This window comes from Postia placenta, assembly GCF_002117355.1.
Source record: "Postia placenta MAD-698-R-SB12 unplaced genomic scaffold POSPLAscaffold_7, whole genome shotgun sequence".
Taxonomy (NCBI): Eukaryota; Fungi; Basidiomycota; class Agaricomycetes; order Polyporales; family Adustoporiaceae; genus Rhodonia; species Rhodonia placenta.
Window position 1 is genome coordinate 1,432,516 of NW_020169838.1, and position 22,642 is coordinate 1,455,157.

The 22,642-nt window shown below is 52.4% G+C and overlaps 5 protein-coding genes across 5 annotated transcripts in view; 4 read left to right on the forward strand and 1 right to left on the reverse strand.

Annotated features, from left to right (window-relative positions):
* POSPLADRAFT_1033940 (hypothetical protein) overlaps positions 1 to 3,897 on the forward strand; it is a gene marked incomplete at both ends in the record, with an annotated part of 5,450 nt that extends 1,553 nt beyond the window's left edge. Inside the window, 10 exons of the mRNA XM_024476971.1 lie at positions 221 to 860; positions 1,432 to 1,617; positions 1,683 to 1,948; positions 1,997 to 2,069; positions 2,126 to 2,458; positions 2,563 to 2,888; positions 2,941 to 3,271; positions 3,387 to 3,596; positions 3,639 to 3,749; positions 3,806 to 3,897. Coding sequence (XP_024339101.1) covers positions 221 to 860; positions 1,432 to 1,617; positions 1,683 to 1,948; positions 1,997 to 2,069; positions 2,126 to 2,458; positions 2,563 to 2,888; positions 2,941 to 3,271; positions 3,387 to 3,596; positions 3,639 to 3,749; positions 3,806 to 3,897 — 2,568 coding nt within the window. The remainder of the gene's footprint in view (positions 1 to 220; positions 861 to 1,431; positions 1,618 to 1,682; positions 1,949 to 1,996; positions 2,070 to 2,125; positions 2,459 to 2,562; positions 2,889 to 2,940; positions 3,272 to 3,386; positions 3,597 to 3,638; positions 3,750 to 3,805) is intronic.
* Positions 3,898 to 5,114: 1,217 nt separating this feature from the next.
* On the forward strand, positions 5,115 to 6,503 carry POSPLADRAFT_1046668 (hypothetical protein; the record flags this gene model as incomplete). The annotated part of the gene is made up of 1 exon (XM_024479092.1): positions 5,115 to 6,503. The coding sequence occupies one exon, from the start codon at positions 5,115 to 5,117 to the stop codon at positions 6,501 to 6,503; it is 1,389 nt and encodes a 462-aa protein (XP_024339102.1).
* Positions 6,504 to 6,638: 135 nt separating this feature from the next.
* POSPLADRAFT_1046669 (hypothetical protein) lies at positions 6,639 to 8,905 on the reverse strand (the record flags this gene model as incomplete). Its single annotated transcript, XM_024479093.1, has 10 exons — positions 6,639 to 6,811; positions 7,034 to 7,229; positions 7,324 to 7,452; positions 7,493 to 7,517; positions 7,573 to 7,865; positions 7,958 to 8,014; positions 8,174 to 8,300; positions 8,331 to 8,372; positions 8,523 to 8,554; positions 8,852 to 8,905. 10 exons carry the CDS (start codon positions 8,903 to 8,905, stop codon positions 6,639 to 6,641), a joined length of 1,128 nt encoding a protein of 375 aa, XP_024339103.1.
* A 1,357-nt stretch (positions 8,906 to 10,262) lies between these two features.
* POSPLADRAFT_1143635 (hypothetical protein) lies at positions 10,263 to 20,087 on the forward strand (the record flags this gene model as incomplete). The annotated part of the gene is made up of 29 exons (XM_024485589.1): positions 10,263 to 10,405; positions 10,750 to 10,977; positions 11,212 to 11,656; positions 11,708 to 11,876; positions 12,012 to 12,147; positions 12,201 to 12,403; positions 12,457 to 12,576; positions 12,615 to 12,755; positions 12,863 to 13,225; positions 13,289 to 13,403; positions 13,457 to 13,636; positions 13,693 to 13,844; positions 13,901 to 14,167; positions 14,229 to 14,830; positions 14,898 to 15,140; positions 15,195 to 15,479; positions 15,537 to 16,037; positions 16,088 to 16,255; positions 16,313 to 16,399; positions 16,453 to 16,832; positions 16,885 to 17,113; positions 17,173 to 17,877; positions 18,026 to 18,128; positions 18,303 to 18,445; positions 18,504 to 18,566; positions 18,612 to 18,776; positions 18,870 to 19,230; positions 19,287 to 19,450; positions 19,728 to 20,087. 29 exons carry the CDS (start codon positions 10,263 to 10,265, stop codon positions 20,085 to 20,087), a joined length of 7,221 nt encoding a protein of 2,406 aa, XP_024339104.1.
* A 933-nt stretch (positions 20,088 to 21,020) lies between these two features.
* Positions 21,021 to 22,511, forward strand: POSPLADRAFT_1181426 (hypothetical protein). The gene is made up of 5 exons (XM_024488836.1): positions 21,021 to 21,216; positions 21,267 to 21,439; positions 21,489 to 21,895; positions 21,957 to 22,036; positions 22,091 to 22,511. Exons 1-5 carry the CDS (start codon positions 21,048 to 21,050, stop codon positions 22,408 to 22,410), a joined length of 1,149 nt encoding a protein of 382 aa, XP_024339105.1. The 5' UTR covers positions 21,021 to 21,047; the 3' UTR covers positions 22,411 to 22,511.
* The last annotated feature ends 131 nt before the right edge of the window (positions 22,512 to 22,642 follow it).

Consider the following 22,642-nt stretch of genomic DNA (forward strand, 5'->3'; position numbering starts at 1 on the left):
TGTTGCGCCGCAGCGTTACAACTCCTACATCGGCGGGGATGGGTCCATTGTGACATCAGTACGGGTAATATCATGGTGATGCGTAAGGATGGTGTGCTGATCGTAAAGCTTGTGGATCTGGAACTGGCTGAAAGCATGGCAGACGAACATGAATTATGTGACTATATTGTGAGTATCGCACTCATAACAAATGTTTGTCCAACTGAGAGACCCTGCTCAGGGCACACCTGGCTTCATAGCTGAAGAAGTCGCCGCACACCGGTATACTCATGGGGGCGGTCGTCTCGGAGAGTCGACCGAGAAGCCTACTCCTGTGTCTGTGATAAATGCCATCTTCCGCTATAATCCACTGCATGATCTGGAGTCTATCTGGTGGGTTGCCTACTACTACATCTACCGGAGGATCGTCGTCAGCGTGGATGGCACTCCAGTCCTAGCCGACGATGAGTCCCAAATGGAATGGCCTTGCGAAGCGAGTCATTGTGCGAGGAGAACATTCTACGACAGGAGTGTGAGGTCCCACATGCTCTCCCAATATCTACCAATCGCGGACCTATATTGTTGCCTCCACAAGTCGGTCCTTGGAATCGCCGAAGTGCTCCAAAAGCTCAAGCGCCGTCTTGTGGAGGTCTACTTCGAGGCGGAGGAGGACTGGAGAACAATCGATCATGCCGTCGGCGAGAAACACGATTTGACGAACACCTTCACGGCTGTCTTCGAGATGATTGCTATCAAGCAGCCGCGCGGTATAATGATCGGCCGCTTTGGAGCGCTGACAGAGGCGAAACAAGCTGACAACGCTGTTCATGAAGACGAGAAGTCTGCTACCTCATCCGGGACGCATTCAACGGACCAAGAGAGTGATTGAGTCCAGCCTTCAACCGTCATCACACCGGTCAAGTCGTGATGGCATGAGGCAATTCGTTTCAGACCCTGACTGAATGAAGATGGAAGAGACAGTTGTTTTTACTGAGTTTCGAGGATAGTGTCGTAACAGCGAGTTCGGAAACGATCACAGCGCCAGCCTTTTTGTAGCTTCGAGATCTATGTACATGAGAATTCCGAGAGTATCAATTCGAAGTCAATGACATTGAAGACAAATTCTGAAAGGCATAATGCTGGAGTGACAAGCGACAGAGAGCATGTCACATTGTCGTGCATATATGACAGTCTCGTGCGAGTCCTACATGTCCAAGTTTGCGTCATCGAGGCCAAGGCATGCTAAGATTTCCAAGGCACGATTGAGCTTTTACAACTCTACATAAAAATGTCTTACAGCTGTCACAGGACTCTCAGATCCACAATTGGTTTTAGGATTGAATCAATATTGGAAACACCATGCTAGGCATGCTTCGGGGGGAGTCGGTGGCGGGACGCGTCTTGTCACGGTCATGTGATCGCGTAGTACTTATTTTCCTGCTCACATTCCAGGTCGAGCTATATCTGCTCCTCGAAAGCCCCATCCTTATATTAAACCTGCGTTCACTCCTCATAATACCCCTACACTACTACGCGTATATCACACCGGAGGGACCATGAGTTCTGGAGCCATAACATTAGAGGGGGCATTCGCAGTCTATCTCCTGAGTTTATACCTGACTCAGTGGTTCAGTTACGGTGAGTGCAAATAGCGCTTCCAGTCGAAATCAATTGAGATATGTCCATAATATCATATCACTTAGATCGGCAGCGCTACGCGAGGTGTCTTCGCCTCATGGATGCAGCACATTCCGCTCATCACAATAAGTTATGCGAAGACGCCGTCCAAGCGTTCCGGGATGCAATTTCATCGCTCTCGGCGGACTACGAAACCCCATGTTCGGAATCGGATGAGCCTCAAACAATTAGAAACGCATATGCGGGACTCAATATGGACAAGATTATTACTTTAATGGGATGCTACAATGGCCTTGCTTCGTGTATGAAAGAACTCCATCGGTTCGAGCAGGTGAGCATGTGCCTCGAGAGGATGTCTACACAGCTAACAAATCTTCAGGGGCTGTATGCCTTACAAGAGGTGGAAGAACTGTATGCAATAGCCCAACGTTCATGTCGCCCTGCGCTCCACGGTGAGGCATTCCCCAGGTATCAATCTGGTCCAAGTCCTAACCTGCGTCTTATGCAGAGTGGGATCTTGAGTCGAGCATCCCGCAACTCATGCGCATAGATCTTCAGTACCAACGTCTTAAGGGACTTGTCGGCATGAGCGATGCCTTCCTGGTCCTCGGAAACACTGGTTCAGCGTCGCAGCGCGGCCTCTTTGCGAGCGCAATAATAATAAGTCTTCCCGCTCAACTCTGCACGAGCGACCTTCAGTCTCTCATGCCAGCCGAGAAGGTGAGACAGCTTGGCTCTTTCCGGCACCCGGATCCGGATTTGCACGTCAAGCACCAGCTTTCAAGTGAAGCATTGCAAGTGAGGGGCTCGTGGCAGAAAGTATCGATGCGTAAGGGCACAGGTCCCTCCTCGCGCCTAGGCTTCTCGAGTTTCATATGGAAGAGTGAAGCAGTATCTCGTCTCGCACATATCGCATACTGACACAATTCATTTTGGTGACCGAAGGCAGACTATACATGGCTGGTGGGCAGCACATTACGAATGATATCGTCCCGGAAAACTGCAGAGACTTCTGGTGCCTTGACCTCAACGATGGAGACGGCTGGCGGAGACTGCCCAACATCCCCCCGCGCAACCTGAAGAACCAAGGCTGGAAGATGGGTGTGCACAATAAGAAGGCGTATCTGTTTACCGGCTCGCCCGCGGTGGACGTCTTTGATCTGGTCACCGAACGCTGGATCAGGCTGCTCACCATGTTCGTCGGACCCGACGATGGCTGGCAGCCGTGGCAGTGGTCCGGCGAGGTGCTTCCAGGCTACGCGATGGAGGTTGTGCGCGGGCGAATGTATATATTTGCCGGCGCGACCAATGCCAGTCGGATAGGGTGCAATCTTCTCGCGGCAACTTGACCTCTCGACCGGTGAATGGGAGACTTTGTCTGGCAGCTCTGATCGTGCACCGGCGGATTACGACGGTCCGGGACCAAGGCAACATGTTGCAAGTTGGGTCAACGCGGAGAAAAGTCGGATCTACTTCATGCAAGGGATAGCTGACTTGCTTGTTGATTCGCCGTTCGGAACCAAGCAGGCATGCTCGTACGACGATCTCTGGAGCTGGGACATCGACGAGCGCAAGTGGCGGCGCGAGAGGCTCTCTGGTAATAAGCCATGTGCGAGAGGGGAGATGTCTTGTACATACGTGCGCGTTCCCATTGGTACGTCTCCCTACAGTCACTCATAAGCATTCCGAATCGCAGAACCCGAACCTCAACGCGACCATTGTATATGGCGGCTACAATCCTCGGTTGGCTTCCTGCTTCCCGTCAATAGATCAGTACTTCAGCTTCAGCTATTTCGCGGATACGTTTGTTTTGGAGCACAACTCACCAAAGCCGAGGTGGAGGCATGTCCTGACGCGAGGCTTCCCGACTTATCGTGCAATGGGTGCTCTGCGTACCGACCCAGACACCGGAAGGATGTATCTCTTTGGCGGCTACACGAATACTAGCCTAGTACCGGACACCAAACACATCAACGCTCGTAGCTTTGGGGATCTGTGAGAGCTCCGAATCGACATTCCAGGCGGATTCTTCGAAGAAGTGGATGTAGTTGAGGAGCAAAGAACAGCACGTCTGGGGCCGTGGCAGAAGTGCTTCACCTGCGGCTCTGTCGGGCCTTGGAAAAAGTGCGGAGGTGCGCTATCATGTTGCCCATAATATCACCGCTATATCCGACGTTATCCTGTCCAGGTGCTTGCAACGGTCGAGCATTCTTCTGCGACAGTCAATGCTTGAAAGATGGGTGGGCGGAACACAAGCAGATCCATGCTTGCAGAAAGTGATATGAACGGGGGCACGTCCAGCGCATGTCGTACAGAGAACAGGACCTATTTATTTTGCAGACGAGGATATTGTCCTGTTTTAGTACATCGAAGTTAGATTGGGACATTTTCCAAGCGTGACTGAATAGTGTCATCCGCGATCGCAAATGTGTCAAATCAGATAGCCTTCCTGTCCAGCGCCAATCGCCCGCTTGTCCGCCCCAATCCGCATTCTTGTCCGGGTGCTCCCGCCGTTTTGTCCCGATCACCGGGCGCATCCAGTCCACCGCACCGCATCATAATGTCCAGCCCCAAACACCTTATCGTCCCGGCCATCCCCGGATTCTGTCCTTGGCCGAACCTCAACCTGCCCCATTTGTGCTGCTATTCAGTCCACACATTTATACACATGTTTCCCCCGGTGCAGAACACCTTCAATTTTGGATCATTGAGTCGCTTTTACTCCGCATATCCAATGTAAAATATTGGAAGCATGCTAGCACCATTATGCTACACTCCCTGGGCAGCCATCACTCACCTCCTCCATGATAGTGATTGTTCCAGGCGCCTCTGCCTACAGCATATATGATATCTACCACTGCTGTGGCATATTGGAATATTGCGTCATAAACTGGCCACATCAATTTAAGGGCTATCTTCCTATGTATTCTCTACTATCCCAACATGACTGGAATGCATTGAATACAAGTCCGACACCCTGATCACGTGCATCCATCATGCACACATCCCAATTAGGCCACAATCGAGATTAGATCCTGCCCGATTGAAATGGCAATACTGTCCACATACTATCCATATCCTGTCCCTACATTTAGAAGCATCCGCCTTGGTACCTCTCCCTGCATGTATACGCGATTGAACAGCTTATTATAGCCCATTCTGCATTATAAAATATCCCAGAGTGCCAAACCCCCCACCTTCCGTCACTATCCATAATTTCCCAATCCCAGTGCCATAATTACATAATTTCTGCGTCGTCGACATTCAACATACACGCTCCGTCTCTCCTGTTACTATTAGCTACTGCAGCTAAATAGCGGTGTTAGTCCCTATCACTCTCTCTAGTCTGTTCATCCCATTGATTGTACATGCTAGGAGTGATCTGCCTACCGCTGCACGTTGCACCCTGCAGGTTGTCTCATTTGCCTTCAAGTAATGTGCGTGTGAAAATTTTACATGTGTCGAAGATTTCTTATTGACCCTTTTCAGTACTCAATATGCCTTATGCGATACAACGCCTCACTCCCGTTTACACCATTCCCAATGAGATTCTTGGCCACATCTTCATTTTGGGTGTCGAATCTGCTCGTCAATCATGCAAATACCTTCCGTATCCTTGTGCCAAAATTAGCCACGATGTCCTGGAGACCACCTTATTCCGCCACTCGATTCTATCCGTATGCGCGCATTGGCGGGACACAGCACTTGCGATGCCTGCCTTATGGCAGCTGCTTGATATTACACCTCGCATCCCGCTGGCCTATGTCTCAGCTGCCCTTCAACAGTCGCGCATATTGCCATTGACTATCACAATATCCGACTGCTGCCCATGCTGTGCCGATGCTCCTCTTGAGGTTCAGGCCCCCTTGTGGACACCGAGTGCCCTTCACACCATCCTCGAGGCACTGACGCCTCATGCCTCCCGTTGGCAGTCGCTCTCGTTCATGATCAGGGATCATTCCTTGGTGGAGCTTTTAGCCATTCACTCCACTCCTGCTCTATCTCATACTGCGCTACATACCCTCACCATTTGGGTACCTCACACTCCTGGCTCTCGCCTTGAGTGGGATGTGTTCCCTCCGCAGTCTATCCTGGAATGTCCTCCCGCCTCGCTACAGGTTCTGTCCATCTATGGCATCTGGGTACAATGGTCAAATATCCTACTGTCTACTTCTACTCTCGTCGACCTGGCTCTGTGCCACATTCAACCCAAGTGCAACATCCAGCATTTTGCCCATGTTCTTGCCCAGCTGCCCATGCTCCGCCGTCTCACGCTCGCCGGTGATCTCGTGAAACCTCCGTTTGAGCACCCAGAGGATCTCCCCCAGGTCGACCTTACCCGCCTGCAGTACCTCGCACTCCGTGACCTTGATCCCGCATTCGCTGTTCACATGCTTCGCATGCAAACATATCCCGCTCTCACGCACCTCGTACTCAAGTTGGGCCCTGGATTTTCCATCCGCGCGCGTCACTATACTGCCTTTGCGCAAGCCCTCATAGAACACCCTCTCGCCATACATGTGACCGACTTGGACTTGCACGAGCTCTCATGCTTATCCGGACTATCCGGAGGTGCCGTCCCGATATTCTTCTCATTTTGGCCATCTTTGAAGCGTTTGTCGTTGCATTTCCAAGGCCTCGGTCCTGGCTATTGGCGCGCCCTCTGCAGCTCACTCCCGAGCTGTGTCCCCTCCCTCCAGCGTCTCTATGTCACAGAAATATCTCCGCTCGATGTGCAAGAGTTCGTTGCCACACGCCTGAATGTGGGTCTGTCCTTGCCAAGGCTCCAGCTCCGCCTCGCAGATGCATGGCGAGTGCATGACGGGCGCCCTCCTCAGTGGTCTACATGGCTGGACAGGATGGGGGTTCAGTACAGGTTAATGTAGGCATGTCCAGAAAGTATTCCATTATGATTTGCTCGCAACCAAATTGTCGGGGTGCTTGATACTCTCTAAATACACGCTCCTTTTATTCACACCTACCGTCACGCTCATTGGTGCCTACTTACGGCTCTGGCCAAATCATGCCATCGTCGCTGCCTCGAAGCGCATGTTAAGCAGAACATTGCGCACGGCTGAATGACCAATGCGCACGCAATGCCTGGCGGTGCTCCCCGTGCCCCGCAGCGAGAGCCCGGGAGCGAAGACATTGGCATCCTCGCCCCAGTCTGGCGGGATGAAGGTTGTAACATTACCTACGCTACATGACGCTCGCCATGACCACAACGAAATCGTAACGTATCATTGTCGTGTTGTGATCTTGCACTGCACCACACCTCACTTGCACCATCTATTTGTTTGCCGTGAACTATTGTATATCTATTTAGCACGTGTGTCGTTTTTCTTCACTCTTTATGGCTAGGATCGCTTTTGATAGCCAGAAATTGACCGTGCATACGAGGTCACATGGGACAAACTGAGGTCAAAGTGATCGCGTCGCGCAGACGCGCTGAGGAGGGGCGAGCCGTGCCGTGATGAGTAGGGTGGTACACCGCCATGCGAAGACTGTACATGACTGACATCCTCCTCGACCCAGTCGTCCGTGCCATTGTCTTCCTCATCTGACGGTACCTCACTCATGACGACGGCCTTTGTCAAGAGTGCGCTGGCCTTCTGCCATCGGCGATGCGAGCTTGTCGCCAATCCAGCACATCTACCATGGCGGTTACTATGTGCGCACTTCACACGGCTCAAAGACTGGGCGTACCTGGTCATCTGCGTCTGCGTCTGCGTCTGGCTCTGGGTTGGCAGCGGGTGCACTGAAACGGAATTTCGGAGGAATGGGCATTTGCGATGTGGCTGAAGAGCCGACAGAGGCGGAGGAGGTAGAAGCGTGCTTGGGGCGCGCAAATGTGTCTTCCGGTGGACGTACTTACTCGCCAGACAGCTAAGACACCGGGCCTATCTGTTCGCTGAGACGGCCAGTGAGCAAATCAAGTAAGCGTAGAAGACGTACCGAGCATGACTAGCACCAGCAAAGTAACCTTGCCACGCTATCCGACCCGGCGCTCGCCTGGCCGAATACGGCATTTTGATGACTCTCTCATCTACCCCGGACTGGCTGCGCAGCACCTGGCGCTGGCCTCGCACCCTAAGCCTCTCGTGGTCGTACATGCCGCCATGCGCCCTCTCGCCAGACGTTAGCCTCCTTACTCGCCGCTGCCCCCTGCTCACCCACACAAATGACCGTATCCAGATCTTGGATTCGAATGCATTCCCGCCACGTGCGGACAAGGTGCCATCTGCCGCCTTCATTATAAGTGGAATAGCGGCCCGTCATATTGATTACTAACTGGGCTCGATCGCGCTGTACAGCGTGCACTGTCGTTATTGCCACGTACCAAGTTATCATCCTCGAGCTCTGGCTCTGGCTCTTGTGTTTCTGAACATGCCCCGCGCTACAGCAAGCACAACCGACCGCGTCCTCCACGAGTGTGCGAGCGAGCAAAACGACATGAGACACACCGCCGTCCAGCAAGCCCTCACGGCAGACGACAGCAAGATAAACCGAGAGGTCAGTGGATGGCACATCAACATCGGAGGGTGATATGGCTCACCAAGTCATGCAGAGAGGACGTTGGTGGTACGGGAGCGTAGCGCGAGGTGGTAGTGTGCGCGCATACGCCAGCAAGCCGGACGCGGCGCGCGCTATGTCGGGGTACGCGGTCAGTTGTCAGCGGTATCCTATAAATGCGAACATGATGCAGAGCTTACCGTGGCAGGGAGTGCGGGCGCAAGGGATAGCGCGAGGATGATCTGCAGGGAGTGCAGACAGGCCGGCGGACGAGCGACGTGCACGGGCCGCGCTGAGTAATGGATACGCGCTCGGATTGCGCGCAACCATCGCGCAATCTGAGCGCTGGGGACGATGGACACACGTTTCGCGCGTGCAATCTCAGCGCTTACATCACAAGGCAACAATAGGTGTCACTCTCGAGCTGTCAGTACTTCAGTCTCAGTGGAGTTCAGGGCCGCTGATACGCTACCTTCGAAGACCAAATAAGATGAATGAATAGATGTAGAGAATGTAGAGTATTGTTAGTGCCGCCCCCATTTGCCCACACCCAAGCTCGAGGGGCGGAATTATAATTCCTCAGCGAAAGCTCTCGCGGAGGCAAAACCACGTGGTGTGCCCAGGCGGGGGATCGATCCTCGTGCGCGCGGAAGCAAATTTTGAGCGCCCATCACCACTGTTACAGGCAGCTGGAGACGATGTGCCTCAAGATCGTGCTCACGCGCTCATCGCCCACCCCTCCTCTGGCCTCAAATCCCGCGCGTGCGGTGGCCATTGCTATATTTTCCTTGCACATCGCTTGCTCTCGCTCGAGGCGCACTCTTGCGACAGGTACGTTCGTACGGTCCCTGCGCCATTCAGCGTCAGAGTACAATATTCATCGGGATCTGATGCCTTGCCCTGGTGGTCCCCTCAAGCACTTCTCTACTGTGTGGGCTCACGCACAGGATAGCCATTTTTTCGGCTGTCCTCTTGTATTTCTGCGCATGTAAGCGTCATAACACCTCCTAAGTAGATGAGGAGGCATCTCAGCTTCGAGCGATGCCCTATCGTCCACACATCATGTCCTGCGGGAGGTCGCTAGGCGCGTGCCGAAGCAGCAGAGCCGAACATGACACCATAGCGACTTAGGTGCGCATTAGACATATGCGCGTATAGTCCCCATTGAATTTGCGTTAGCTAATTAAGATAACTGCCCGCGCGCAGGCATGTCAAATGGCGACCTAACTGCTCGCTAGTCACTTCTCCTGCCCCTCCACCATGTGCGGCACCTTGTTTTCTTCGTTGTTTGCTCAGAGCTAATATCTCGTTAGGCTTCAACATCCACACTGCGTACATGTCAGGCTCAGCTAGTCTTTTGGCAGTGTCGCCTCACCTTCCTGCCATACACGCTATGTACAGTGCAGCGCAGTCCCTCTTCAAGTTCATCATACACACGAGCATCGGCAGTTCAACACACACCTTCACGGGCTCCCACCTCAAGCAGCTCGAGGGCGTACAGCCGCCGGGGGATCATTCTCTCGATTTTCTTCTACATCTCGTACATCTGTCGCAGAGTGGTCGACGAGGAGCTGGAGAACGATGCAAGGACTGTCGACAATCAGCTCTATTGCTAAACACATCATCATTAACAATGCCCAATGGCCCGGTGTTGCCAAACCCCGAGCATCTTGCCGCGTTCAGTTCCCCAAAGCCTCAGAGCGCACCACGCAATTCGTCTGCCGGCCCTCCGCCTCATGTTTCCCCTCGCGTCTCATCGCTCTATGGCCTTTGACTGGAAGAGTGTCTCGATGTTCGGCGGAGACGACAACGATCCTGCGCCCAGCCTTTGACGCTTCGTGCTGGCAACCAGCCCAGTTGGTCAGCGGCGCGCATCAGTTATAAATGCAATAAGAGGGGGAAGACAGACAATGTCGTCAAGCCGCCCAATGCCACCGCAGGGGCGGCGAATTCCCTGGACTGCTGATGCCATCTTCACGATTCTTGTTCTTCCGTGGTATTTGCTCAATCGTGGTATTTGCTCAATAAGCCTGTTCGACACATCGCCTATGCGCACTTCGCCACAGGGCAGCCCACATATTGGAGCCAGGAGCCTAAACCTCACTGAGGAAGCGTAAGAACAGACCGAAGTTATGACCACACGAGCAGCACTGGATGCACATGAACGCTTGCTGAGCGCTGAGATCACCAAGGGTGGTGGAGGCGGTTACGAGATGTTGTCCGCAGAGCTGGCGACAGACGCAGCAGGCACGACAGCGGTGATAGTGCTAGTCCGGTATGGAGTACCTGGTATGAGTAACGGTGAGGTGGGTGATGACTGAGATTGTACTGTCCGGGGCTCACACTGACAAGCATTGATCCCAGAATCATCTGTGCTCTTCGAAGGCCTACAGGCTCTTGCCTGCGGCCTCCTAGCTCTGCCTTGCCATCCTAGAGGCGGCGAGTAATGTGATTGCAGCCAGCAAGACAGGTCCGATCGGTTTCAGCCTCTTTTAGGTATGTCAATCTTGATCGGGATGGCGCGATCGCCTTGTCTCATTTTCACCGATGTCCAGGGCGGCTTCTACGCTCAGCGCTCCCTCAATGGCCGGCCCCGCTATGGCATCACATTGTGCGCAGTGAGATGGAAGACTTGTCACCCTCGCAACAAAAACGACGCGGCCGCCCTCCTAAACGTTTTTGGAGCCGGGGGCGGCCTCGCAAGGCCGGCACTGCCCACCAAGACCACACGAAGGCCTCCAAAAGCGGATTCTCTCAGTCCAAGCAAGGTCAGGCAACGCAACTTGACAACTCACTTCCCCCCGGTGCTGGAGTACCCCTCACACGCGATGAAGAGATGCGCATGCGGTTTGCATGGGCGGATCGTGCAGACCATACCACCAGTACTCAAGACCAAGATCGCCCCGTCTTTCTGGATCATATTCCCCGTGGCCTTGATTCACGATGGCGTTTAGTGGCCACGATACCGACTTACAACTGCCCTCAATGGTTTGAGAGACAGGTTAGAATCAACTGGGCGAGGTCGTGCTACAAATGTTGACCTCTTTCACAGCTGAATGACTATAGCATGCACTCATATAGATCCACGTCATCCGTCCTCCTTGATTGGTTTGGTCACCCCGGTGATTCACCTCGGGATGTTCGTGCCCACTCCTTTGCGGTACGATGGCACCCGGTGATGGTGCCATCTGAAGATGCCCTTACAGCGGCGCGAGAGGAGCGGCGCCCGGTCCTCCGTTGGGAATACTATTGCAGTGGCATGCATGATCTGGTTGTTGATGATGAGGTAGCTGAAGGGGAAAAGAGAGAGTGGAGTGATGCAGGCAGCGAGGATGAGGTTTCCGAAAGAGGGAGGAGCAAGGCGGGGGACTTGAGAAGTGAAGAGTGGGATGACAGAGCCTCCAGTGATCAGCCGCTTGGTGGGGATAGCCTGCACGAGCAGCACTCCAGTGATGATGAGCCAAATGTAGAGGAAGGCCACCGTCGAGGAAGATGGCAGCGATGCACGCATCGTGTACGACTCCATGTGAGTTCCTGATCGTCCCACTTTGCAGCGATTGTTGACCAGTTGTTCTAGGTGGAAGTATGTGCCAATGATCTCGGTGTCGCCAAGATTTGGATGTTTGGCAAGCATCGTGACGTCAGAACCTCCCAGCACCGTTATCTGCAATTCTCTCGGCGAATACGCAATCTCGCACAAGAACGCATGCAGACAGTCGGTGCGAAGGTCAGCGCAGTTGCTAAAGGTAAATTGAGATGTTGTCATGGTGTCAAGCATACTCATTCTTCGCTAGAGCTCCTTTCGAAGTTCAGGCGCACGTCAGAACGCACTGTACCTGATCCACTGGTAGCATTGCCTGATACTCAATCGGCAACAACAGTGCCCTCATGGAGGTATCCCAATAATGACCAGTTGCGTAACATGCTGCGACCAGTGCGGCAACGTGAGACGTTGGACCGGAATCCACTATTTGCTGCCCACCTCCTGGTTGACCGAAACAGGGATAGGATGTATTTGTAGGTTCCTGTTATATTTTCATGACACGGGTCGTGCTTACATGGGTATGCAGCTACCATCCTCATGATTTTCGTCAGCCAGACCCACTTTCGCCCTTCACGGTAGCTATTGCCGATTCTCATTCACTCGACAGCATAATTCTCAATGCTGGGCTGCGCGGTCTCGCATTGGACTCCAGTTGGCGCAACAAGAATGAAAACCGCGCAGCCATGACACTTTTGAGCACGGTCAACGATCACAAACATGTTATGCCAGGTATTGTGACATCGTCAAACTCCACCTTATGTTTAGCTAACATTTTGATCTAGGGGCGGTTTTATTGTCCGCTAACGTGCAAACGGAAACACTTACAGAGTTCCTTCGTGTCACTCGGGACCGACTTATTGCACGAGCGCAGGAGATTGTCAAAGGTGCTTTGATTGGAGATGGTAGTTCTGTGCTTGCTGACAGCCAGTGTTCTGCCTAGACCCAAGCACAATTGAGGACCGTACACCAGGCGAACACGAGCGCATCAAAAGACTCGCAGCTGAAATTTTGGCCCAGGGGTTTTCTGTGTCGCACTTCATGATAGACAAGTCACTCGCAGAGCTGCACGCAATCAAAAAAGGTCAGTTATCATGCACTTGATACACTAGCGTAACCTGATGAAATTGTAATGATCGGCAGTGTTCCCGCATGCATATATTCGCTTGTGCCAATTTCACGTCATTCAAGCCCTCGTGCGGTGGGACTGTAATGGTGGCCGTCGCTATGAGCCTGACCTGCGCATCAGTCCAGACTTGAAGTATGGCATTATCATCCTGTTCCGTACGCTACAGCGATGTTGTTGTTTGGAAGACTGGCCAGGGGCAGAGCAGGCATTCTTAGATGGTGTGGAGGCTTTGGTGATGGCGCAAAAAGGCAAAGCAGATGCAACATTAACAGTGCCAGCTATCGTCCAGGGTACAAAGACAAGCCAGACACGCTCAAGCAAAGCTCCACAAGCCGTGGCACATTTAACTGTAGCCATGAAGCAACGCCAGTGGGAGTTCATTCGAGACTACTTCAAGACCAACTGGTTTATCGACGAATGGATTCGTGAGTGGTGTTGATAGAGAATACAACACACTTGCGAAATAAAAAGTGTAGCGCATTTCACAGATATAGGGCTACCATCTACGCAAACTCGTGATGGCACCTGGAACACAAACAACTGGGTGGAGAGTGCATTCCGTGTTTTTGATAGTGTATTTCTAGAGCATCGCGTGAATAAACGGTAGGCAAGGGTATGCTTAATCACAGCACGTCTTCCTAACAGATGTTTGACAGTATTGACCGATTAGCGAGCATCATCCTCAATGATTACTTGCCCTTTTACCGATTCTGGCAACCTGAGCACCGCGCGCTACCAGCCGAAGTTGTTCAAATGAACCGCCTCGCACATCTCATCTGGGAAACACAATCGGTCATACAAACAGGCCCGCATACATATGATGTGATAGTTCCTGCGTGAGTGTATGCCCTAATATGATGAGCTTATGATCATTGCTTATTAAGTTGTGCAGGCACAACGGTCATCCATCAGGCAAATTCCCTAACATCTCGCTGGATCCTCTGTCATGCTGGTGCCCTGATTTTGTGCAAAGCGGCAAGCTTTGTGTCCATTTAAAAGCTGCTAATTTGTTGCGTCGAAATGGCCCTATTGCGGAATGGCATGGTATGACTACCATTTCCTTGAAAGTCAGCTGTCTGATGCCATGGCAAAAATAATAGAAATGGAGTACCGAAACGAAAAGGGGCTTGTCGCAGGCCCTACAAGGAGGCACATATCAGGTGAAAAACAACGACAAAAAGAATCAAAGCGGAAGATGAAGAAGAATAGGCAAGCGCAGAGGCCCATGGTGTCTGACCGGCATGTGAATCATGAGTTATATCACCTGCTCCGACATCTGAAAAGAGCCAATGAGCAAGCACATCTCGAAACTCAACGTCGGGCATATGAGGCGAAGACTGGAGACATATATTTACCTTTATCCAAGCGTGAGCATTTCGCAATAATTCAATCTGACCCAGCTCATAAATCATGAACAATTGGTAACAGGGTTAGCTGGGCGACCAAAAAACATGGCGCCTTTGGCACCTTTTCGTGTTCCGATGTCTCGGAAAGCGCAAAACAAGGTTGCCGTTCCACGCTTTGCACGCAAACGGGGGGTTCCCAAGACAAACCGGATGCATAACAGCCTGTTCGCACTACATACCCGCATTCGTGATGCTTGTCGTGCATTCCGGAAGGATTTGCGGCAGAGGGCAATGTCACGCAGAGGAGCCTACCCGGCTCCTCCGCAATGTGAAACCGAGATGCACCATGCTGCAAATGCTGATGTGGAATCACACCATAGCTCAGTGCATACAGCTACAGCTAGCGCCCTTTTTAAACTCCCATCGAACGACGGCCACTCCACCGAACCTGAGGCACTGTGGCCTGAAGAACATGACATACTAGCAGGCAACCTCAAACGTTGGGCGAGCGATGACTACCGGTTACGTGCTGATGAATGCCAGTTGTTTGTCGACATACTCAACCAGTCGCATACTGCGCAGATGCAAGGAATTATTTTTCTTTTGGCTCCACTTGAGAATATGGCCTTAATCTTGCAAGGACTACAGCTGCCGGAGTTGCGCTCCCCTGAGGTGCTTATGACGGTGAGGTTTCTAATTCATGAGTTCATGTGAAGTGGATGACGCTCATGGCGATTTCAATATTACACAGATTCTCTGTCAAAATCAGCTCTCTCACCTGGCTGAACTTGTCGAGAGTCGCACAAACCAGCTTGTTCGTCAACTTGTGTTTGTCAACCTACATCATGAACACTGGACTGTATTCCGACATTGGCTAAATATGATCACCCCTGGCGCGGACATTCTCGCCTACAACTCTCTGCCCTATGCTTTGGACTTTGGTATAGGAGACCAAGTGGCTGTACACCGTTTTATCGCAAGCTTCATGCCGCAAGTGCGTGATTTAATTGATTTTTTGAGCTGATGTACTAACAGCATGAGTTGATAGCATGATAGGCCATGTGAAGAGCAGTATCACTCTATATCCACCAGCCTTCAGCGTGATAGCTCCAGTTGTGGCTATTGGGCACTGTTGACCATGTTCAGCTTCCTGCTCAGCTTTGACTTGAATTCCACAATCTGCCGGGCGATGACAGCAGCTGACGTGAAGGACCTCCTGGGTTCAATTTACACTGCTTATGTCGCTGACCACCATGGGGTCACCACAGAGTTACTTCGCAACTTGTTTGCAAATTTTGAAACTAACGTGATGTGGGAGGATTGGCCTACAATTGTACGTCTACTATCAAACATACACTATTACTATCTCTAACACCTATGATATTGCCAGTTTTCTCCCCGCGCTGCTACGCAGGCTCGTGTCAGCCCGCGCACTTTGCAGGCTCGTGTCAGCCCACGTGCTTCGCAGTCTCAAATCTCTACGGCACAAGACACATCGGATCCAAACAAGTCGCACTTTGCTCAGGCTCATGTTCCACAATCACCCCTGCGACTGGAAGCAGGAACCAGCGCAGAGGCGCCAATAAGTACCCTAGATCCCGAAGAGAAACTGTCACTCCTATGCACAAACCCGAACACTGTATGGTCAATTGGCAGGCACCGATTTCTTTCATCTCGCATCAATTGGCTTCTCGAGGGCAAGGACCTCTCCGATTTCGTCATAGAACCATATCTCGAGTATCGTCTCAGCGACCTTTTCAGTCACATACCTGTCGCTGAGCGTACATTCATAGTGGCTGATGCTCAGACTTGCCATCAGCTGCGTATGGCCCCCTTGAATGGTACAGGCATGGCGCCTCCCAAGAAGAGTGTTCAATTGTGGTTCCCGCAGGTAGGTGCCACCTAACAAAATCGTAAATTGTTTCTAATCATTGCACTCAGACTAATATCTTTGAGAAAACGTACCTTGTAATCCCATGGTATTCGAAACTCAAGGACGATGGACATTGGTTCCTAGTGGTGGTGTATATGGCGAGGATGTGTATTGAGGTCTACGACAGCATGCCAGCTGGGACAACCAAATTGCGACGTGCGAGGGTTGCATACAAGGTAATATACTTGTTTTTTTACACCATGTGAGCCAATGAGCTGATGTTCTGGCTGTAGCGGGTCCGTATGATGCTGATCTATGAGCACAGAACACGCCTGCGGCAAGAGCTCAGCAGGCAATGGGCGCCGAACCTAGATGTTCAGGTAGGTGCCATCAGTCACGAGCAGTTTTTGCCAACTCATTAGCAAACCCACAGGCCACTGTTCCTGTTCAGGGACCTGGAACTAGACATTGTGGTGTATATGTGTTACGCTTCATCGAGATGGTTGTCATGGGCCAGGATCCTGCAGACGAGAAATTCACCTTTACAGACGATGATGCCATGGCATTGCGTAAGTCCATCGCTCTACGACTAGCAGAGGCCATGCCCGATGAAGACGTGGCGAAGGCGATTGCACAGAGGCCAACAGGCCAACGCAGCTGCCCATCAGAGGAAGAAGACGATGTTGTAGTTGCAGAGACACCAAGAGCATCTGTGGACCAGGCTTTGGTGGTACCGATCAAAGCTGTCCAGGTATCAGCCGCCAACCCAATATCAAATGCAAAGACCCTACAGCCACCTGAACCGTCTGGGCGGTATAACATCCCATGATTTACACGCTGAGCACAGTACTGACTATGTACCTAGGTCAAGCCGTCCTGCAGTCCAGGTTGGCGAGTGGCGGGTAGTACAACTCCCGAATGGACAGTTTGGCCCCGCGCAGATCATCAGGCTAGATGATAAGGAAGACGCGATTCATCTACGAGTGGCAACTGAGGTCATTTGGAACCCAGACAAGGTGCCATTACCTCAGTCGTTGCAAACAACGTGGTCAGGCTTGAGTCGCTCCTGGAACCACGGGATGCCAATGAGCCAGGTGTGTGGATCATGTAGATATGTCCCAAAACCACGCCTGAAGCGCCTCTACCCATATAGTTACTACCTATCATTTGGCCGCATGGCCTGACACCATACTTCCCCCGAATTGTGACAATGTCCCGTCGAACAGAGGAGCTGCGGTATGCGTTGATGATGGTTATCCCGGACTTGAAGTTGGTCTTCGACGGTCTGGAGTCACATCCCGTCTTCACCCGTGTCATTGAGGGTTTTCAAAGCCACTTTGGTTACGACAAGGACAGGGACATTTACGACTCACGCCCAACTCTTGGTGATGCTAGGCAGTACTACGAAGACGGCATGCGATACACCCTAAACGACCATCCAGGCAACTTGCTTGACTATACCGACGAGGCAGTGATCGAGGAGTGTGCTATACACCTCATGGATGTTTGCGCGCCGGAGTATTCACTGCGCTGGGGGAATCGTGTCCTCATCTTCGGCGCTGGCCGCCTGATGTTGGGAATGCTAACATTAGCGCACCATACAGGTCTACCAATCCAGCAGATACCATCAGCACTGAAGACAGGTCTCATATTTCGCCCTGTGTCTGACTTCGAGAGCATTTGGCAGGCATATGTGAAGGTGATGCCATTGAACTTGGTGTACGACTTCGAAGACTCGCACCAAGTCGTGGTGCCCGGAGTGGATTTGCCTGTAGCTCAGCTGAAGGCAGAGGCTACAGAATTGTTACGGCAAGCGGAGGGCAATCAAGAGGTGACAATGGAGCAGCCTGTACAGCGTGTACGTCGGAGTAGAAAACGTAAATTGTTTTAGTCTTCAATGCATGCGCATGCTCGGGAAAGATGTGCATGACAGACCAGGATTGTGCGAGCGAAACGTTCAGTGACTTTATAGGGCAGTCGTCCGGCTTTGATCGAGTAGCTACTAGCTATGCGGCTCCTCGTTGTACTTTGCATCCTCTCTATCCTTTGTCCCGGTGGGCTTAGGCACATCAGATCTATTCATTCATATGACGAGGGAGTGGATGCCTTGTAAATGATGGAAGCGAACGACTAGCTCAGCGATACGAAAGCGAATACAGCAACGATAAGGGTGTTGTTCAATCTCCTTCCTGCACCCTGCCTTGTTGCTATTCTGTGACCAGCAGAAACAACCCTAGCCAATCTAACTCAATTCGAGTCAACACACATACACACAAATGGCAGACGGAATCGAAGTCGTGCCCATTTTGCGGCCTCCTCTCACACATGTTGCGAACTTTGCGGACTTCGGGAGGGAGATCAGAGGTGTTCATCCTGGTGCGATTAGTCCAGAGCGATTGCAGGGTATTGAACGATTGTTGTACAAGGTATGTAGCTACAGATATTGGTAGCCCTGGCATTGCACACCGCTCACTTACGCCGTAGCACAGTCTCCTGCTCTTCAGGAATGTGGACGTGACCCCCGAACAGCAATATGCATTGGCAAAGGTGCGCCACCCATCTAGAAATGATCCAAGAAGTGTTGTTCGACAGGTCGACTTGCAGAAATTCGATCTGGAGAGCTTTGGGCACGGGAACAAGAAGATCAAGAACGACAAGAAGTCCATCTTGAACCCTACTCTCAAATGTATCTCGCGCATGCCACAGGTGTACTTTGTCGCAAATGGGACCGTGTACGACCACAAGGGCCTGCGAGAGGTAAAGCTCAAGCACCCGTCACACACATCGTGGCATAAGACGTCTATCTCGCAAGAAGATGAGGAGAAGGGTGTTACCCGCTTTGTGCGCTAGCACATGGACGCGGCGCTGTACGACCTGCTCCCGCCGAAGGTGACGACATTATATGGGATCAACGTGCCCCAGGGACCAAGGCAGATTGTCCGGTACGACGATGACACAGGCGATGAGCTCGAGGTACCGCTCGCTGCGACGGCATTCGTATCGGGCAAGACAGTGTTCGATATCTTACCTCCAGAGCTGAAGAGCTTGGCGGTCAGGAGTAGGGTAAAGAACGCGCCGCATCCGTATACGTGGATCTCGACTGCAAAGGCAAAATCCACTGGGAGGGGCGTAGAAACGGAGGGACTCGAGATGCCGTATGACCAGCGCTCTGTGGTACTGTACAGGGCAATCTCTGTGGATGCCTCAGCCGGTGTGTGCCCATCCCCCTCACCACGCGCGGCCCCGTCCTGACCTGTAGTCTCATAGGGCGTGCAGCTGATCAAGGCATGCGGGAAGGAGATGATGGAGCCCGTTCTGCATGCCCTGATGGCAGGGATGAATGGGCGATCACATCACAAATGGCGGTGCTGAACAACGTTCTCGCGCAAGCTTGTGAAGGACGTCGGGTTGACAGAGGTGGAGGAGGGCCGGTACGTCATGCACCTGAGATGTGGAAATCGAGGCTCGCGGGGTGATGAACAAGATCGCGCAGGGTGCGTCCGGATCTCTGCTTGTTTTTGTAAATCGACGGGTTTATACTCCGTACAGCGTAGGTACATGTGAGTGTAATCGGGCCTCCAATAACTCTCAGCAATGGGCTCTGCGGCCTCGGATGGCAACACTCCAACGGGAGCGTAGCGCAGGACATCGTTGCCCTACGGGTTTCGGGCGGACAAGTTGCGTCCCACAAACCGCGTGGGGCATGAGCTACTCTTGCAGGTGGCGAGCCGCGTGCGGGAACCAAAGGTGAGGAAACAGGGAGGCGTCATGCGCGGAACCTACCACCCGCTCGCAGGGCCCGATTGCGGCGCCAAACTTGAGAAGGCGCGAGGGGGAGCGCGATGCATCGACAGCATCCCGCTCTTCCCAGAGAACAAGGAGATTGTCAGCGCAGGTCTCCACAGCGCACCACGCTGCGAAGGCCTTGAAGTCTTAACCACGAGAGTAGGCGAGGTCCGGGAGCTTACCACGACTTTGGTAGAACTTACGCCACCGGAACACACGCTCGGTGGGCTTGCAGCCGCGCATTCGGCCGGGAGTGGGGACGCCTGGACGCACGGTCACTGAGCGCTTCGGCAAGAATCTCTGCCCACCCGAAGGTAGAGACCATGGGGGCCAGCCGTAGGAACTCAAGGACGTCGTTCCCGGACCAGCCGCATTGGGCACGCAACTGGCGGGTACGGTCGTCTCAACACTACGCAAGCAGCCCCCGGTGCAGGAAGCGACAGCAATCAAGGGGTTGTCATCGGATGATGAATTGGTGGGCGCCGCTGACAATGTTCAGGCGCAGGCCGGAGAGGATTGAACGGCCAATGGCCGGGTATATATTAGGCTCTCACTGTATGCAATTTAGTTACTGTTTTGAAAGCAAGTCATTGGTGCGAGCACCACTATTTGAAAGTACATGCTAGCCTGTACTAGTGCATTATAGCCCGTTATCCTATATGCGGCGCAGCACTTCAGCAAGACAGAAGATGTCTCGTAACATAGAGAGTGATGATGAAGCGAGACAGACAAAGACTGCAGTTCTGTTATGTACATATATTTAGACCCGGGTGAGACACAATATGCTTCATAGTTTGCAGAACTACAAGTGAGCGACATGACGAAGACTGCACTCATGTTATATACACATACTTCGACCCAACAGTGAGGAAGTGAGACGCGCTATCGAAACTCGATTACATCCAACAAGCCCAGTAATAGCAGACATCAGCTATGGGCATTCTAGCAATTTTTATGGGCCATACTAATCCTGCCGATGCTACGTTTTGATGTTCAGCGTAATCTATGCAGGAAAGGAGTTGTTAATAAATGTGGGGACATGCCTGCAATCCAGGATGACACATGGGGTATTTCATTTGACTGATTTGCGATCGGTGATGACATGATCCATTTTCGCATTTTCCAACTCAGATGGACTGTAAAGCAAAGGTCACGTTAAGCACTTCGATAAGCGCCCATAACAAGACTTGAATCTCATACTTAAAGAATCCCCAAGCTTCGTCATCTTTGAAGCCTACCATAATGTTCATTGACCTTAATGTACCTGTGCCTACTGTGGTACCAAGGCATACCCAGGGACAACCGCAATCAAAGAAAAGCAAGGGGAAGCAGCAATCCGCGCCTGATTCTGTTGCATTCACCCCGGCACAAATCTCCGCAATAGAAAGCCGGATTGACCTGCTCGTACATTGTCCGTCCAAGCACCACTTTCGTGCGAACTTTTCTGACGAGAATTCATAGTAGGATACACCACTTTCGCGCTGAACCAGATCGTGCAGCGCAAGGTTGATGCGAAGACCCACATCAACGTCCTGGACCCCCTGCTCGCACAGCTGCGCAGACGGACAAACGTGGTCATTCTCAAGCGTATAACTATTGTGCTGGATGAGGAGAGCGAAAAGGGCTTTGGCCTGGTGTGTGAACCCCTACTCTATTCTACTTCTCTGACAGATCGCCTTTCAGACGACGCAGAACGCGCCGCTGTTTGAGCAATACGACATCATTGCACTCCTCCCCACAACGCAAACAACATTCTCCCAAGCCTGCCTCAGCCACAGCGCGCCCTCACCGCTCACCACGCACATTATCGCCCTTCCGCTCGCTCTTCCGCGGCTTCCCTTCCACCTCAAGCATACCCTCGTCCGCACTGCGCTCCGGAACGGCGCAGCATTTGAAATCTGCTACGCAGGGGCACTAGGTGCGGAGGGAGATCCGTGTGGCAGCGGTGGCGAGGGAGGCGGCGCGGCGAAGCGCAACTGGTGGGCCGGTGCACGAGAGGTGGTCAGGGTTACGAAGGGTGCAGGGGTCCTGGTCAGCGGCGGCGTGGTAAATGACGCCGATTTGCGCTCGCCCCGGGACGTGGGCAACCTGTGAGTCTTTTCTTGTCCACGCCAACGCGTGCTCACGGTGCCGTACGTTGTCTTTGCACAGGCTCACTATTCTTGGGCTAGCGCAAAATGTCGCGCACGATGCCAATAGCTCAGTTCCGCGAACACAGATCATACGTGCTCGTACGTCTCCTATGTTTAGCCGTCCCTCTCGGACGTTGACGAGACATCATGCAGAAACACGGAGAACATACCGGGCGGTGCTGTCAGAACCTAAAGTCATCATACCAGAAAATATGATCACATCCCAGCCAACACTCCTGCCGCTTCCAGATTCTGAACCGACATCTGCACTTCTACCTACTGTGCCATCCTCTGCTGCTCAAGCGGACGCTCCTACGTCGGAGCCAGAGGCACCACAGAACGGCAAGAAAAGGCGGTTAAACGGAGGCGAGGACGAGGATACACAGCCGCAAGGGGCGGCTACGGAGGGAAAAGAGGACAGTACGATGCGGAAACGCAAGAAGAAAAAGACAAGGGAGAATGTGACCGGGTAGTAGTATACCTGCTACATTCTCAATTCCCCGACGCATCTACGTACAACTTCACACTTGGCCTTTCTCGCCGTTGTTTGCATAACTATACGCTTTGTTGGGCACCCACTCGTGTGTTATATGCACAGACTGGCTAGAGTACAGGAGATGTACGACATGGCTTGTTCGGCAAGGATAGCACGAAAATAGCTAAGATCATGATATGGAAGATGGAGGATTCGTACAACAAGGAGAC

Excerpts from the sequence above, each read along its gene's own strand:
- POSPLADRAFT_1181426 (XM_024488836.1), top strand. The coding sequence starts at position 21,048 with ATGTTCATTGACCTTAATGTACCTGTGCCTACTGTGGTACCAAGGCAT. Across the intron at positions 21,217-21,266 it reads GATTGACCTGCTCGTACATT|TAGGATACACCACTTTCGCG; the intron begins GTCCGTCCAAGC and ends GAGAATTCATAG. Across the intron at positions 21,896-21,956 it reads CCCCGGGACGTGGGCAACCT|GCTCACTATTCTTGGGCTAG; the intron begins GTGAGTCTTTTC and ends GTCTTTGCACAG.